The sequence below is a fragment of the Ochotona curzoniae genome, unplaced genomic scaffold, assembly GCF_017591425.1.
Source record: "Ochotona curzoniae isolate NIBS_2020 unplaced genomic scaffold, NIBS_Ocur_1.0 scaffold_2453, whole genome shotgun sequence".
Classification (NCBI taxonomy): Eukaryota; Metazoa; Chordata; class Mammalia; order Lagomorpha; family Ochotonidae; genus Ochotona; species Ochotona curzoniae.
The window spans coordinates 13,033,993-13,052,501 of record NW_024467094.1 but is presented as its reverse complement, the minus strand read 5'-3'; the positions used below and the strand labels follow the sequence as shown (position 1 = coordinate 13,052,501).

General features: G+C 38.6%; 1 protein-coding gene across 1 annotated transcript in view; it reads left to right on the top strand.

The window, feature by feature from the left end:
• Window positions 1–18,509, top strand: part of EFCAB5 (EF-hand calcium binding domain 5) — a 93,477-nt gene that overhangs the window by 3,789 nt on the left and 71,179 nt on the right. The window contains exons 2-5 of the mRNA XM_041000233.1: window positions 1,358–1,493; window positions 7,246–7,335; window positions 7,781–7,843; window positions 10,088–10,172. Coding sequence (XP_040856167.1) covers window positions 7,294–7,335; window positions 7,781–7,843; window positions 10,088–10,172 — 190 coding nt within the window. The 5' untranslated portion in view covers window positions 1,358–1,493; window positions 7,246–7,293. The remainder of the gene's footprint in view (window positions 1–1,357; window positions 1,494–7,245; window positions 7,336–7,780; window positions 7,844–10,087; window positions 10,173–18,509) is intronic.

Genomic DNA, 18,509 nt, shown 5'->3' with positions numbered 1-18,509 from the left:
ATGATCTGGAAATAGTTACAAATATGTTAGGGATAATATCTAAGAGCTGAAAGTCACTCAAGTATGATTCTGTCATACATTTCCTGGTGTAGGAAAGTCTGTTAATATTGCCTTTTCCCTGTAAAAAAGCATTTTATGTTCTGGGGATCGCCTCTGGGATAACCAGTTTCCACACATACTCCCAATCAAATATCTTAAGTCAAATCTGTTGGGGAAGAACAAAGTGAACCCAATACAGCTGCAGCTTGTTAAAAAAAAAAAAAAAGCTGGGGAATACACAGCTGTTTTGACTACAAATTAATTGTGCTAGTTTATTCAAAACTGTAACATTGTATACATAGACTGTGTGACCAGTCAGCTGCCATCAGTCACTTCTGTAAGTAGTGTCTATGTCTTGGGAGCAACTAATACCACTTTAACTGTTGAAAAAAAGATAGCAAAGGAAAACTTTAGAAACTTACAGAAGCTTCACAAAACTAAACATTCAGGTCTCTAAGGAGAAGGTGTTACTCAGCTGTTAGTAGCGTGTCTGAGCTTAGAGGAGGGACTGTCTAGGACCCAAACTTCTAAGATAAGAACACTGGCTGGCAAGTGTGTTGGTGTATTGGCGTCAATGAAAGTTACAGAACTATAGGAAAACTACAAACTGCCTTTCACTGTTGCTACACGACAGAAACATTTCTACCAAAAAGACATTACTCAAGTCAATTGCACATGAACCTGAGGCTACAAGAAATCAGGAGGTAGACCAGAAAGAGCAGCCTCTTGTTCTTCCTTTAGCATTAGGATCCTCTTCAGGTGCCCCCAGTTAGCAAAGTGTAACAGAGTCACTGGTAAGGCAAAGATATGAGATTTTTCAGAGTCTCAATTCAAAAAGGAGTAAAAATGAGTAGTCTGGAGAAGAGACAATAATGTAATAACTGACACTTTACTGATAGGGAAGTTGATACGAGGAATGGAAGCCATCTCCCACTACTTTGCATGTATTTCATGAAGACTGTTAAAAACACCTTGTTATTTCCTCCTCTTCAAATACAGTTACCATAACTGTCACCAATGTATTGAATTTATGTAAGGCTGACTGTTTACTATCCTGGTCACAAGGGTCAGTTGCACATTACAATCCAAGGGTTTCATTGGGGCTCTTCATACCGTAATGATCCTTTTTCTATAATCAGAGAGCCAACATGGAGATTCTGCCACTCATATCTATGATTCAGGAACTGATGAAATCATTACAAGCTTATTCTGTGGCCCTACTCAGCTCATGGTAATCTAAACCTATTATGACTCTACCTCATATAGCTACTACACAATTCTACTTGAGCTGAAAAATCTCTGTGTTTCTTTTCATCAGCAGGTAATCATTTTAGAAAATGGCCATAGGTCCCTGTGGAGAAGACTTGGAAGATTTTCAATGTAAACTAGTGGCAGCATGCAGTGAGTGAATGCTTCTCAAAAGTACCTGACCTTCCCTTCAGTTGAAGAGCTGGGTAAGAAGTCAGAACTTCCCATTGTGGTGACCACAGTCATATTTTTGGCTACTATATATGTTTATTTAAAAATATCACATGTAAATGATTGCCATTTTAGTTAGCTGGCCATCTATTTTGTTCCTCAAAACACCATAGCCACAATCAAAGAGCCTTGAGGGTCAAAAACATTACTACTGTTTCCTTACTTCCCTTTATGATGATTGCGCCCAACTTCCCTATTGCTCAAACTCTGACATTTGGCTTCTATTACTATGAAATGCATCATCCTCATGGATGTTAAGCAATCTGCCTCAATACTAGTATCTTCTACTATCATGCACAGCGTACAGAAAGCTACAACATAGCTCTTCAAGAATAGAGATATTACCACTCATTAGTATTTCTCAATGCCATAGTAAAGGAGCTTTATGCAAACAAGTATTTCATCGTGCCACAAGTCTTCTTGGTGATTGTACTTGAGGGGGAAGCAGATGTTCAGATCACACATCGTAAGTTTATTCCAACGTTTCTCTTTCCCTAAACCTTTGGGTTCTTTCTCTACATTATGTCAAGGAAGTCCTGCTATCTCCATTTAATTAAGCATAAATCATTGTAGAACTTAACTAAGTGGTTAGTGTCTCTTATAACTGTTTAATTAAATCCAGAATTTGATAGGTTATATCAATAAATTCTTCCTAATTCAGTCCTCCTTGTTTTAACTTCCATAAAATGTGCTTTCACACATATTCCTTGTGTTTCTGTCAATAAATATATAAACCGTGATATACCTTTTATGTACAAGCTATTTTATCCCAGGTAGAGTTTGCATTTTGCCTGTTGGAGTTGATTTTATTTTTGATGATTTTTTGTTTGAAAGATGGAAGACAGAGTGCAGGGAGCTCTAATCTTCTAGTTCACTCCTCAAAGGACTGCAGCAGCCAACACCAGACCAGGATGAAGCCAGTAGCCTGTAATTCTATCTGGATCTACCACATCAGTGGCAGAAAACCAAGTTCTTGAGCTGCCACTTACTGCCTCCCAGGCATTAACAGAAAATTGAATCAGAAATGGAGGGGGAACTTAATCCCAGGTGCCTCAATATGGATGTGGGTGTCACAAGTGACAGATTAACCCACTGCAACACAGTACCTGTCCCCTACTAAATAGAAGATTTTAAGAACAGATATTAGTTTTGGATTTACTACCAGTGAAATGTCATTGGGGTAGGTCTTGAGGAAAATGAACATCCCCTTGCAGGACAGTTACCCAGATGAGATTATCACAAGACTTTTTTTCTTTCTTTTATCCAAGCGAGAGAAGTCTAGAATCTTCAAGTACAGGAGGAAAAGCTGTTTCTTTATTTTCTAAAAGATTTGCTTATTTTATTTTTATTTATTTTTTTTAAAGATTTATTTTATTTTTATTGGAAAGGTGGATATACAGAGAGGAGGAGAGTCAGAGGAAGATCTTCCGTCCGATGATTCACAACCCAAGTGAGCGCAACGGCAGATGCTATGCCGATCCGAAGCCAGGAGCCTCTTCCAGGTCTCCCACGCAGGTGCAGGGTCCCAAAGCTTTGGGCCGTCCTCAACTGCTTTCCCGGGCCACAGGCAGGGAGCTGGAAGGGAAGCGGGGCTGCCGGGATTAGAACCGGCGCCCATATGGGATCCCGGGCGTGCAAGGCAAGGACCTTAACCACTTGCGCCACCGTGCCAGGCCCTATCAATATTTTTTATTGACATTTTTTCTCACTACTTTTAGCTGCTCATCATCAAGGGCTTATCATTAGCCTTTGTGTTATTTTTTTTTCCTTGCTATCCTTTGGTGAACTCAACTAACATCACCTTATAAATATATTCTTTTATCACCACCAGGTATTCAAGATTCACTAAAAGTATCTGAGTAAAAGTCAGTTATTAGCTTCCATGAGAAACCAAGTGATTTATTCTATTATACTTGGAAGCCCTTTCTGAAGGCTAATTGTCTACTTTCTCATGTATGATTGGGAATCTTACAAACCAAGATGTCAAATGCTGCAATTCACCAAGTTACAAATCTGCTGGGAATGAATGTGGAGGGTTCTTAAACTAGATTTACTGAAGCTCTGTCTTGTAGCCATAGCTGCCTGCTAATACTCTATGGCACATTTCAGTGCTTTTCAGACTTCTAGAAGATTCTAGCAGCTGATCCAGCAGATAGCTTAAACGTGACACTTTGAAACTCAATCTCATTCCATCTGTCTTCAAAACTGTTTTGCTTTCTCTTTATTTCACTTAATGAAAGTAAAAGAAACCAAATATATTATTGTTGTGTTACACTCAGAGCAACTGAGGCACAGTACTATTGGGAACCTCCAGGAGACAGTGTAGACCATATCTCATTGGAACTACATGCAAATCCCTATTCATCATTGACTGAGTGCTTTTCTCCATAGATACTACCTTCCAAGCACCTTGGACCTTCCAAGCACCTTGGATCTGCCCCTAATGACAGCCCTTAGAATTGCAAGTGCTTGTGGTTAGAGGTCAGCTTTATATGTTGAAAAGGTGAACCTGAATGGAGAGAATTAGGGTACCAAACACATTGAGGTATATACTTCAGATGCAAACACTTCAGGTGCAAAATTTATCTTCATTCTCTTTTCTCTCAGTCCTTCACACAACAGTCCATTCTCTGTGCTACTGGAGGACATTTGGTTTTGGTTTTGCATTTTTTTTAAAGATTTATGTTTTATTGGAAAGGCAGATTTTACAGAGAGAAGGACAAATAGAAGAATCTTCCTCTTGCTGGTTCACTCCCCTGAATGGCCACAGTGGCCAAAGCTGAGCCAATCTGAAGCCAGGACCTAGGAGCTTCTTTCAGGTCTCCTGTGTGGGTGCAGGGTCCCAAGCCTTTGGGCCATCCTCCGCTGCTTTCCCAGACCATCATCAGGGAGCTGGATCATAAGTGGAGCAACTGGGACTAGAACCAACACCTATATGGGATGCTGAGCTGCAGACAGAGAATTAACTTGCTACACCACTGCACTGACACCAACACACCAATTTTTAACAACTATCCTACACAAAGAAAGCACCAAGCCTAAATTAATTAATATGAAGAACTCACCGTAGTGTTGATATGTAACTTTTTAGCCTCATCTTCTGCCACTGTCTCCTATACAACTCTGTTTAGGACATTAATGCTTCACATTTTGAACTTTCATGTTGTGGAGTTGTTGTTCCCTCTGCTTCAAATACATGCTCCCTCTGCTTTACACAAAAATTTATTAATCTTTTAAATTTCAACTTTGAGATGTCTCTCTGAGAGAACTGCCCTGGCTCCCTTGGAAAAAAAAATGAGTTGCTTATTCCTCTGTTCCTTAACACATTGTATATGCTTCCACTTCTGTACTTTGCAGATTCAATTGCATCTTTTCTTCCCTTCACTGACCTGGGAACTTGTCAAAGGTAGACTTAACCTTGTTAAAGGGAGGTTTGACAGGCCAGCTGGAGAAGCCTCACTTTTACCAGCCTTTTTTTTTTTTTAAGATTTTTCAGAGTTAAGGAGAAAAAGGGAGAAACAAGGCAAGAGAAATTCAAGAAAAAGAGAGACTGAGAGCTTCCATCTGCTGGTTCACGCCACAGTTGGCTGCATTGACCAGAGCTGGACTAAACTGAAACCAGAAGCCAGGGACCCTTACAACATGGATAATGGGGACCTAACACTTGTACCATCTTCTGCTACTTTTCCCAGGCCTTTATAGAGGAGCTGGATTGAAAGTGGAGCAGCTAGGACATGAACTAGAGCCCATATGGGCTGCCAGCAGCATCACAGGTAGCTGCTTAACTCACTCTGCTACAACACTAGCCTGAAAGGTCTTAGTTTTTAACCCCAACATCTTCCAGCATTTGGAGGCACCCCTGAAAGTTACTGAGTTGAATATATCTGGTGCGTCCAAATGTAGCTGATTACAAAAGAAATGGAAGGAAAATCTTGAGCAATTTCAGGAGACAGACATCCTAGGCAAAAAAAAGAGCAGACTGTAGATATACAATTGAGACCTATCACAGAAACGTATTCTGTTTTACATCATTTATTTATGAACTGCTTCAAAAAGGCTTTGAGGCAGTTATTTGCATTGGAATCTAGTGTTTCCAAAGGCAGTGATTTTGGCCTATTCAAGTAAAATATATGCTATATTGAAAACAGATATTCCAGAATATCTTTTGTATGTACAACTTCCCTAGACTATGACTGTCCTTGAGTTAAAGGCCATGTGTACAGAAAACTACTTTTTGAGCAGCACCTAGTATATAAGTGCTCAACCCCCAAATGTTGTTTGGTATGGTAGTGCTAAACTCTGTGACTGAATATACAATCATTTTCAATGAAGTAGGCATCTATTGATTATTTTAACTCTTGTGTATGAATCAATAAAGCAGATAAATAACAGTCATTCCAGAACTTTACCCCACCAAAATAAAAATCCTCTTAGAAATCTTTTCTGTTAGCCTTTCCTGAATGAGTTAGGTGGCCATCAAAGCTTCATTTTCCCTTACTTTGGTTGTTATTTCAAAAATCAATGAGGTTGACAATCATGTTATAAAGTTTAATTGTATTACTGTTGCTGTTTTATCATTTTTTTTTTTTTTTTTTTTTTTTTTCCATTTTTTTTTTTTTTATTATTGTTGCTTACATTGTATTGTGTAGTACAGTTTCATAGGCACTGGGGATTCCCCCCACCCCTCCCATACCCCTCCCCCCATGGTGGATTCCTCCACCTTGTTGCATAACCATAGTTCAAGTTCGGTTGAGATTCATTGCTTGCAGACACATGCCTAGCATAAAGTTCAGCGTCTTATTGTCCAGATAAGTTCAGTGGCCTCTTGGGGAGACCTTCTATGGTCTGAAAATAGGTCTAACAGAGTAAAGGCGAGGATGCGGGGAAAAGGGAACCCTACTCCACTGCTGGTGGAGCTGCAAATTGGTACAGCCTTTATGGAAATCAGTCTGGAGAACACTCAAACAACTCAAAATCTGCATACCATATGACCCAGCAATAGCACTCCTAGGAATATATCCAAAACACCTGTTTTACGACAAACCAACATGCATCCCTATGTTCATTGCAGCACAATCAGTAATTGCAAAAACATGGAAGCAACCGAAATGCCCATCAGCAGAAGATTGGATAAGAAAGCTTTGGTTCATCTACTCCATGGAATACTACTCAGCTATTAAAAAAAACAAAATGCAGTTCTTTGTGGCTAAATGGGTACAACTGGAAACTATAATGCTAAGGGAAATGAGCGAATCCCAAAAGATTAGATACCACATGTTTGCCTTGATTTAACCTGTAATTTTTTGTTTGGTTGTTTGTTATTTTTTTTTTTGAACCTGTCATTGATACTGTCTCAACCCAGATGTTTCGAAGAAGGGAACTTGCATTATTTTTAACATATTGTTTACCCAATACTATGTCAATTAATTCCATAATGTTGTATATTGATACTGTGGCCTCGTTGGGGCTTTTAACTGTTTTATCATTTTTTAAATAGTGCTGGTAACTACCATGCTCTCTGTGAGAGCAAGCCTAGCAGCAATCTGGCTTTGACTGGTCAGTAGCAACAGTAATAACAGAAGCACCGTTGAAAGAGTTCAGCAGTTGAGAACTTACCACCGTTCAATAGAATGCTGGAGTTGGTTGGGGGTGAGGGCGAGAGAGATTTTAATCTTCCAGAGTACTTTTCAGTGTTTATTAAATTTACTTCCTCTCTTTTTGTTACAGATGCTGGCCAAGTCTGCTGTGTTTTCGTGATCTCTCTTAACAATCCAGATGAGTGAATCAACATCCCAAGAGGAACCCAAGCCTGCTCAGGTTTCTTGTCTTCATAACTTCTTAAGCATTTAAGAAAGCATTTAAGATTTGCAACTCTTGGAAAATTTGAGAAGCAATATCACATTCTATCACATATTTGTTTTTTAGTTGAAGTAGAGTTTGACAGGAAAGCTGGAAAGAGGGTGATAAAAATGACAGTTGGCTTATAGTGAATTGCTTCTAACAGGGACGATGGTATACTTTAATCATAAGTGTTACTGTTTGGTGATAAAACTAATTTTTGTAACTTTTCTTAAAAACCAACATATTTGTTCATATAAAATTTGTTATAATTTTTTTCTTTTGAAAAACTCCTTCTTTTTTATTTATTATTATTATTTTTTTATTTATTTTTTGTTGTTGAAAAACTCTTTCTTTTCTGGAATTTAAAGTGTTAATCTGTAGCTCCTTTGGGATACCATTACTAACACTATTTCCATTTCAGAAAAATGAAAAAGAAGACAATGAAAGGCAACAGAACTCAGCTGAAATGAAAAATCCTGCTGAGGTAGAGTTGTCATGCATAATCAGATTACAATATTACAGAATATAAACTAGATAAATTTTCATATGAAGAAGGAAGAGGAAAGATGAGTGCTCAAAATGATTACAAATATGACAAATGGAAAAGGATGAAATTGTATTGATTGTTTAGATGACTCATCTGAGTCTGAATCTTCCTAGACAAGTGAATCATTTGTGAAGAGCTGTTGAAAATTAGCTATTAACACAGATGCTTTCCAAAATGACAACTACTGCCCTGTGGATTGTAAATTCATCATCATGCTGTAAAGTAAAATTTCCATTTTGATTATTTAAGTAACTTTGTGTTTAAATAATTACAAGGCTACCAATAGGAAGGAACATTTTATCTAAAAGGAAGCAATTAAAATAATTATATGGATTCACATTGAGTAACTAAAAGTGTCCTATTCCTCAGTTAAGAGGAATTAAGTCTTAAAAGTGTTCTGTTCCTCAGTAGTACACCAGTAATAGTAGTAGTCCAATCAGTATGGGCACCAAGGACTATATCCCAACTGCCAAGTTGATCACAGGAAATTGAGTGCCCTCGTAGCCCAAGGACTCTGAGGTCAACCATTCCCTATTGGATCTCCCACACAGGATGGAAGAAGCCCAGATCCTTCCTCACAAGATCTAAGGTCATTGGAACAACAGCCAGGAGCCCTGAGCAGTCCTCAGAAACAGAATAATAAACTTCCTTCGTGACTCAGAAGAGAAGCTTTCTCTGGTCCTTACTTAGTTCCAACTTCGGCTCCCCACCCTCTGTTGCAATGACCATCAGGGTTGCTCTGGAGCCCCAAAATTAGATCAGATAGACAGACAGAGACCAATAAGGAAAGCTTAGAAAAGACAGGAAAAAGTCAGCTTGGAATGCCCCACATGCGAGACTTGGGGTGGGTGGGAAACCGGGTGGGGCTTCTCCCTCAATATCCCCCTCTACCTCAGATATATGAAGGAAACAATATGGAAATAATAGTCTTACCCATTTTCCTGTAGCCCTTGACCCTTTTTGCCCAAACTAACTATGTAAAGATTGACGAAATTTTAAAAAAATTATATTTAAAAAAAAGTCAGCTTGGATTACCATATACCTTACTAGGTGGAACACAAAGATCAGTTACTCCTCACTAAGGTATTAAAGATTTCTCTGCACATCCCTCCTAAAACTGCTCTGCTCCTCAATCATTAACATATAGTTTGTTAGAGTTATAAGCCTGATTGGACTATCCTAAAATTCATGAAGTACAGTAAAAATCACGCTTGAATACTATAAGATGCTAAATATAAAAATGAAAATAGACACGAGACAGCTGAATAGTACCCTATAACCATTTTGAAGTTTATAGCAGCCGGTAGTGTATATACTAAAATTGAGATGTCAAGGAAGTAGTTACAGGATGTGGTTAAGAATTTGCATGTTGTAACATATTTGTCACTCAATACCATGCTAATTAACTTCATGATGTTGTTAATTTCCATGTTTCTTCCTGTTGTTGAAGTTGTGTAGTGGCATCTCATTGGAGGGGATGATATTCTGCCAGTTCTACTTTCAGACCAAGGATGGTCTCCCAATGAAACTGTTGACTTTATCTGGACAATAAGATGCTGGGCTCTCTGCATGGTCCATGCCTGCAATGAAGGATCATGACTGGTTTTGAACTATTCTACTGTAACAATATGGAGGAATTCAATATGAGGGGAGAGTTTGGGGAGGGGTTGGGGGAAATCATTGTCATAAAATGAAATAAAAAAAGAGTAGTAGTCCAAAAATTCATTCTGCCACCTTTATTCATAGAATCAATCTTTACTTTTCTCAATTAAAATAGACTGTTTTTCTTTCCACCACAAACATGGAAGGTGATTCTAGAAGTAAAAAAAAAAAAAATTAGCATTTTCAAAGGCATTCATTATGCAGTGGTATGAAATCATGATTCCATAATGAATTTTATAATTTGAGGATTAAACTGTACATCTGGGTTGTTATTTCTAGCATCTTTGTAACAGTAATAGGAAGATATGATGACATGTGGTATATACCTTGTTGAGTGCAGTAAATAAACTGTGACTACTGCTTTGCTTCTAAGACGCAGAATTAAATCCTAGAAAAAGTAAATAGAAGTGGTTAGTAACTCCTACAAAGCAATGAACCCTCTGTTACTTGGAAAAAGTGATCGAACTTTGAAGAAAAGCACCCTGTTTTAAAATTCGTGTTTCTTTTCTCTTTTCAAAGAGTTCACAGAGTGTACCAGATGTTTCTGTAACAGAGACCAGCAACAATGTGGGGAAAGAAGCAGCAGATGAAATCAAACCCCAAGGTAGAGAATTGGCCTTCGCTTTATACCACAGATTCTAAAACTACCACTACATTTTCACTGGGAATGCATTTTTTTCAAAAGTTCACATCTTAAAAATGTAATCTTTGGGAATATTTTAAATGTAATTTGGGACTTAGAGTATATTCTCTTCACTTTCTATTAACACTTTTTGTGTTGACTTTATGACTATCTTGCATTACCTAGGAAATTTAGTTGTGACACTGATTGATGCCTTGTAGAAAACTACAATATAAAAATGAAATGAAGGATTTTGGCAGATATGATGGGCTGTCATAATTCTTCTTCCTATTTGTTCTTTTCACTCTGGTACTTGACCGCTCATTTATCCTGTTTGATCCACGGGATGAATCCTCATCCCATTCTTAAAGCAAATTCCCCAGGATTATGCAGACTGGACAGGTGTTAACGCACAGAGAGTTAAGCTGCTGCTTGGGAACCTACATCCCCTGTTGGAGGGCCAGTGTTGAGTCCCAGCTACTTCACATTTCAATCCAGCTTTCTGCTGATGTGTCTGGAGGACAGCAAATGGTAGCCCCACATATGTGGGTTCCTGTTTCCCATTTAGGAGCCCCATTTCAAGTTCCTGACTCTTGGCTTTAGCCTGACTCAGTGCCAGCCCTTATAGACATTTAGGAATGGCAATAGTGATGGAAGATTTCTCTGTGTGAATAGATCTCTCCTTCTGCCTTTTAAATACACACATCCTTAAAAACATTTTTTTGCAGTATCAAAAAAGCAACAAAAAAATAAAAAGGTACTTCTATGCCTTTCACTACAAGCATTTGTTCTTGCTCATACAAGACACTAGTGTAATAATGTGCTATCAGAAATGTTTGCAATACTTCAAGCATCTTAAATTTAATTGTAAATTCCCTTCAATTCAGTTTACAAGTATTGGGAGTTCAATATGTACTAGATGGGTCTAGGCTGAATTACAGTAATAATTATTGAAATATTTTCTAAACTGAAAATTGTTCTGCAGATGTTATTTATAACTTTGAGGAGCTAAATTTTTCCAAAGCGATTTTTTATCTTTTTTTTTAAAGATTTATTTATTTATTGGCAAGTCAGATATACAGAGAGGAGGAGAGACAGAGAGGAAGATCTTCTATCCGATGATTCACTCCCCAAGTGAGCACAATGCCAGATGCTATGCTGGTCCGAAGCCAGGATCCAGAAACTTCTTCTGGGTATCCCACATGGGTGCAGGGTCCTAAAGCTTTGGGCCATCCTCAACTGCTTTCCCAGGCCACAAGCAGGGAGTTGGATGGGAAGTGGAGCTACTGGGATTAGAACCGGCGCCCATGTAGGATCCCATGCGCATTCAAGGCGAGGACTTTAGCTGCTAGGCCCCGCCACTGGGCCAGATTTTTTATCTTTTAAATCAATTCAGTTATTATTTAGTATTTCTTATTCATATACATTAAAATACATACATGAAGAACTAAGCTTATTTTGTCCTTATTGTAAACTTAGTTTTATTTGTGCAACTTCACTAACTTTTAGAACTTTTTCTGCTGGCTAGTCTTTATCTGTTTTGCTTCACCTGTCCCCGCTCTCCAGTTTCCTGATTTTCCTTCCTCCTCACTCCAACCGTCTACCACTAGTACCCCATACATGTATTTTGCCTTCAGTTATTTGGGCCAGGTTATGAATGAACTCTTTCATTTTAAACACGCCAAACAGAATTGTGTTTGTAATTTGTTAAAAGTTTTATCAGGCTTTGGCTTTATTTATGGCCAAATTTGTGCTTGCATATCTTTACACATGGGTTCTATTATGTAATTTATTGATTTTCCAGAATATGTGTCAGTGAAGAATTTGTGGACTTTCTTTTCTCTTTTATTTGGAAGGCACGCATTGGGGGAGAGGAAGGAGGGGAGAGAAAAAGAGAGATAGAGGGAGAGGAAGAAAGAGAGAGAGAGAGAAGAGGGAGAGATATCTTTAATCTTTTGGCTCATTTTCCAAATACCAACAGCAGCCTGGGCTGAGCTAGGCTGAAGCCAGAAGCCCTGAGCTCAACATGCATATCCCTCCCAGGTGGCATGGATCCAATTACTTGAATCATCATCTGCTTTTCTGTAAGGTGTGCATTTGTGGAAGCTGGAATAGGGAGCTGGGACTGGAGCAGAGGCTCTCTTGTATGGGATGTAGGCATCTCAAGTGGTGTTTTAACCACTGCCCCAAACACTGCCTGACTTTGCTACTCCTATACTTTGAATTTCTCTTATGGCTTTTCAAGATATTGGAGAGAAGTGTGTTCTGTGAAATTCTATTCACCACAGCAGATATGTTCTGAAAATATTACAATTGCTTACTGTGATATCAAATGAATTGCAATGTACCTATTTATTCAGTGATCAGTCTCTACTAAATCTTACACCTGAATGAATTCTCCCTCTGTGTGTGTGTATGTGTGTGTGTGTGTGTGTGTGTATACTCACATACATATCATGATGTAAAGAGGAACTGTTACTGCAATTACCACATGTCAAAGGAAGTGTCATTATCTTTGTTATGTAATTGTAAAGTGATGTTACCTTGCCAAACAGCTCTCAATACACTCAAATACTTGTTGTCTTCACAGTTAAATGCATCGTGTCAGTCTTTTACCCAGGTTATTCTTTTCAGGATCAAAATTACATTTTGAGAGGTTTTTTTTTTTAAGTTATTGATTTGCTCGGTTCTATTCTAATCAGAACCTTAAGACTAGCAAAGTTTGATAAGAAGTTGACTTTTCCTGTGGCTAATGTAATTCCAGTAAAGTCCAGTGGCGTTTCTTTCTTCCTTCATTCGTAACAATCATTCTACACTGTGTACATATTTAAGAAATCCTAATAATGACAACAAAGCAGCTGAATTTAAGTCAGGACTTGAATTTAAAGAGAAAATCATGCACATGTTGGGTGGCCCTGAGGATCAAATTTCATCACTTTCAGCAGCAGTAGTTCCACTAATGTTACATGCCTCCTTGTTGAAGACAGATTGCTAAAATTTATTCTAATATGGATTGTAATTCATTTCCATTTGTGTCCTTAAATGGATTTTGTGCAGAGGCTATGCCCAGCAGCAGATCATGCACTAAGTACAGGAAATGGAGGGCAGGATACTGAGTGGTGGAATTCATTTATAAGGCTAGACCTTTCAAAAATATGAATGAGGAATTCTTTTGTGTTCCTACTTAATTGAAGGCATTCATGCCAATTGTGCTGGGATGGATCTTTGCATGTTAGGAGGTGTGGCAGCTGAGGCGGAAGGTGTGCCTATGAAGGGAGACCTTGACAGGCTCTTATTTCTCCAAAGAATTTAGTGTGTCAGTCCCAAGAAAGAATTCCATATTTCTGGCACATGGAGCAAAATCAATAATTATGTTAGTGATTATATAAATGAATCAGTTAACTTGTATGTAAAAGGTTTAAGAATGTTTAAACACAAACTGATTTTAAGGAAAAACCCAGTAAATATCTGAAAGTATCTTTAATTCAGTTTGTGAATTAATTTGCCCTTGGGGTAGTGTGATAATCTGTGATCCTTGAATTAGGAGATCATTCAGACAAAAGACAGCCTCAGACCGGCTTGTTCAGGATCCGGACTCATTGATCCTGCTATTGTGTGTCTTTTTCTTTTCTTGGTTTTATGGCTGTAAGAGGGGAGTGTTTGACTACAGTTGAAGCTAAACCCATGTCTATTTCCATTCTGCGTATCAGTGAGGACAATAAAAACATTAGGATTATTGCTTAGCAACCTATAATAGCCAAGCACACTACAGGAGCTCTGTGAGACTGTGGTGAATATAGGCAATGCTCTAGTTAATGTGAGAGTTCACTGACAAAGGCAGATGGGTAGATGATAAGTTAATAGACATTCTTAAAGCAAGAGAAGTAATATCTGCCGCTTTGAGCTGGATGGGTTAAGAGGAAAGAATACATTAGAACCTGCAGATTCAAAAGAATTTTTCTCTTTCATATTTATTTTTTTAAATAAAAATTATTGGAGCAATAGTATAGTGGTTAAGGTCCTTGCCTTGCATGCCCGGGACCCCATATGGGCACCGAATCTAATCCCGGTAGCCTTGCTTCCCATCCAGCTCCCTGCCTGTGGCCTGGGAAAGCTGTCGAGGATGGCCCAAAGCTTTGGGACCCTGCACCCGCGTGGGAGACCTGGAGGAAGCTCCTGGCTCCTGGCTTCGGATTGGCTTAGCTCCAACCATTGTGGCTGCTTGTGGAGCGAATCATCAGACAGAAGATCTTCTTCTCTGTCTCTCCTCCTCTCTGTATATCTGACTTTGCAATAAAAATAAATAAATCTTTAAAAAAATAAAAATAAAAATTATGGCCTGGCATGATGGCCCAGTGGCTAATTTGTCACCTTGCACCTGCCGGGATCCCATATGGCCACCAGTTTGTGTCCCAACTACTCCACTTTCCATCAAGCTCCCTGCCTGTGCACCCACGTGGGAGACCCAGAGAAAGCCCCTGGCTCCTGGCTTCAGATTGGCTTAGCTCCAGCCATTGCAGCCGCTTAGGGAGTGAAGCAGTGGAGAGAAGATCTTTCCCTCAGTCTCTGCTTCTCTTTGTATATCTGTCTTTCCGATAGATAAAAGCATGTCTATTAATGATCATGATGACAAACCAGAATGGAGACAAACCCTTCCCACTACTCACCACCCTTGCCTTAATTGATTAACTTGTTTCTAAATCCAACTAAGAAACGAGAGGGGACTACCATTCTCATGTTCCTCTTATAGAAATAATGGAATTGGTCAAGGAGGAAAAAAAACTTGGAAGGAAGATATTGTAGATGAACTGTTGGCTTTTCAAGGGTTTCCTCATATATGTTTCTTTTTTTAAAAAAAGACTTATTTATTTTATTATAAGGTTAGATATATACAGAGAGAAGGCGGACAGAGAGGGAGATCTTCCATTGTTCATTCACTTCCCAAGTGACCACACAGTTGGAGCTGTGCTATGCCAAATTTGAAGCCAGGAGCCAGGAACCTCCTCCAGGTCTCCCATGCGGGTGCGGGGTTCCAAGGTTTTGGGTCGTCCTCAACTGCTTTCCCAGGCCACATGCAGGAAACTGGATGGGAAATGGGGCCGTTGGGATTAGAACCCATGCCCATATGGGATACCAGTGCGTTCAAGGAGAGGACTTTTGCTGCTAGGCCACTGTGCCGGGCCTCCTCATATGTATTTCTTAATTTTTCTCCCAGGCATTAAAAAGGATACTGTCTAGTTAGGTTTTTATTGTTTTTATCGGCAAAACTTTTTGAAAATAAAATTTTATGATGTTCTCTAATTGTGTAAATAAATTGAAGCATGGATGCTCCCACCACCAAGGGTGCAAGAGGCTATGGTCCTATGGCTTTGACACTGCCTCAGAACTCAGAGACACATATTTCAAAATGTTTTGCTCAAAACATAGACTTTCACTACCCAGTTCGGAAAATAACTTAATAATGTGTCATCAAGTAGAAGCATGCATGCAAGTGACCCAGTGTTTTAATCCTATAACATAGTATTGTAGACTAGGTAATTGAGAACCAGCTTAAGTCTGCTGCTGCAGTTAGGGAGGCTGAAAATTCCAAGATCAAGGTTTCAATAGGTTTGGTATCTAGTAAGAGCTCAGTCTCTGCTTCCAAGACAGTATTTTGAAGGTTATGCGTGCTGTGCTCTCATATAAAAGAAGAAATAGAAGAGGCAGGGGAGGAGGGGGGCCTGGATAGTTCCTAATAAGCATACTGATCTGTCCATGTCCGCCAGAGGACAGGTTATCATGTGACATTTCAGTATATGTATACACTGTAATGTTCAAATCATAGTAAACACTGTTATCTGCTCACCACTTCTTTATGGTAAAAACATAAACATTTAAAACATAGAGTGCATCATTGTTATTCTAGTCACCCCGTTGAGCAACTGGACACTAGAACTTCTTTCTCCTATCTAATTATAGCTTAGATTTGTATTTTTAAAATGGGAGTTTGACAAATCTTTTTTTTAAATCAACAACTATAAGGATTATATAAATCTAAAGTTGATGGCGGTCATTTTTTATTCATTCAGCAGAGCAAAGCAAATGCTAAAAGTGGATTTCAGCTATGCCCCAAAGCAGTTTTGTTCCTGAACTTTCCAGCTACATGAGCTAATATATATTCCATTTTTAATTTAAACTAGGTGAAATGGATTTCTTTTGCTCAGAAATGGGAGGCCTTTCACAATACTGCTTGTGTTCCAGGAGAATGTTCCAGATACAGCCCACACTTAGGGACAGGGGAGTGAAGAGTTGTCACCTTGGGGGCAGAAGAGCTACATAAATTACTTGGAATCTTTCTACACAGATTTGTCAGTTCTCTCCCATTTATTTATTTATCACAGGTTTTTTTTTTTTGCGTGCTTGTTTGTTTACTTGTGTGTTTTTTTTTTTTTTGAGTATTTGCTTTATGTCACTATAAGATATATCAGGCTTATCTTGTATCTTCTAATATCAATCCTAGTCTCAGTCATTTTGTACTATTTTTTTTTCTTTTTAAACTGGATAAGAAAACTGATAACTAAAACTGGAGCCCCAGGCTTCCAAGTTTTCTCATTAAAAAAAATTATCCCTAGCATTCTTTAAATTTCTTCCATTTTCTATGCTTCAAGGATGTCAGTGCTAATTCTTTAGTAATTCCTTACATTTATTCTATTAATGACATTTCCCTGGATGCTATTAGTTACTGCATTTGTTGAATTTAGTAATGGAGACAGGGTTCCTTCAACAACCCTTGAGTCTTATTTGTGTATGCTTACATGTGCATTTGTGATTGCCTATCTGCTTGCTTGTGGACAGTTTCTGTTTTTGTAGGCTGCAGCCAATGTGAAGGAGAGATGAGATGTGCAGTGATGGTAATTCATTTTCTGTATCTTGACTTGTATTTCTTTAGGCCAAAAATCTATACCATCTTATCCCTACAAAGAAGTGAATGTTTCTTGGTTTTAAAAATATATATTAATTTATTTATTTGATACATTGAGAGAGAGACAAAAACAGAGAGATCTTCCTTCTGTTCATTCCCTAGATGGCTGTGATGGTCAGTGCCAAGCCAACCAGAAACCAGGAGCCAGGAACTTTATTTGGGTCTCCCACATAAATGGTGGGGACCCCAGCATTTGGACCATGTGCTGCTGCTTTTCCCAGGCCACTAGTAGGGACTGGATCAGAAGTAGAGCAGCCAAAACAGGAACCAGTTCTCATAATTGATGCCAGTGTTACAAGAGGAAGATTTACTTGCTATGCTACAATGCTGAATGGTTCTTGTGTCTTATGGTTAGCTCAAAAACAGATGAAGATACACAAAAAGGTCAATAATTTTTGTGCTGTACATATTTTTATCCTCTAAACTTGAGGTACCTTCAAAACTATTTCTAAATTTCACAGTGATTTTTTCTTGTATCTTTTTAATCTTATATATAGTTTCTTCAATCAGTTGACTTACATGAACCTTAGTTTTCAGAAATTCTCAAAATTTCTGACTATTAAAGGCCCCCCACTTTATTATTGTGAGAATTCTTTTTCTACTTTTAAGTATTATTTATTTTAAAAAATATTTTATTTATTCATTTTCTCTGATCTCTTTTATGTATTTATTTTAGAAACCCTTGTGGGCAAGAACTGACATCCAATAGATTGCAGTGAGGGAATTGGTGTCCTATGTACAAATCTCTTATTATTTTCATCTTACTAGAAAGGTGGAGTGACACAGTCAAATGCTTGGCACACACAGGGTTGTTTCAGGTCAAAGTCAATAGTCCACAACTCTATATAGAGCTCCCATATAGCTGGCAGCTGCCAAGTACTTGGGCTGTCATCCACTGACTCCCAGGATATGTTAGCAGGAATCTGGAAGTCAGAAGCCAAGCTGAAACTTGACCTGAAGTACTGTATATAGGAAATGTTCCAAGAAAAGGCTTAACATGTTACATCACAATGGGCATCCCTGCCAGAATTACCTTTTTTTTTTAAAGGTGTTTATTTATTTGAAAGATAGAGTGACACACACACAGAGGAGTGGAAATCTGCTGATTCACTTCCAAAATGACTGCAGTAACGCAGGGTTAGATCAAGTAGAAGCCAGGGCCCTTCACCCAAATTTCTCACATGAGTAGTGGGGGGCCAGATACTTTACCCACTATCTGTTGCCTTCACAGGTGCATAAGCAGCAAGTGGAGCCACCAGGATGTGAATCAGAGCCCCTATATGGGATATGGCACAGCAAGTGGCAGGTTAACTCATCTCATCATAACTGGTTCTTCTGCCAGAATTCTAGTGCTTATG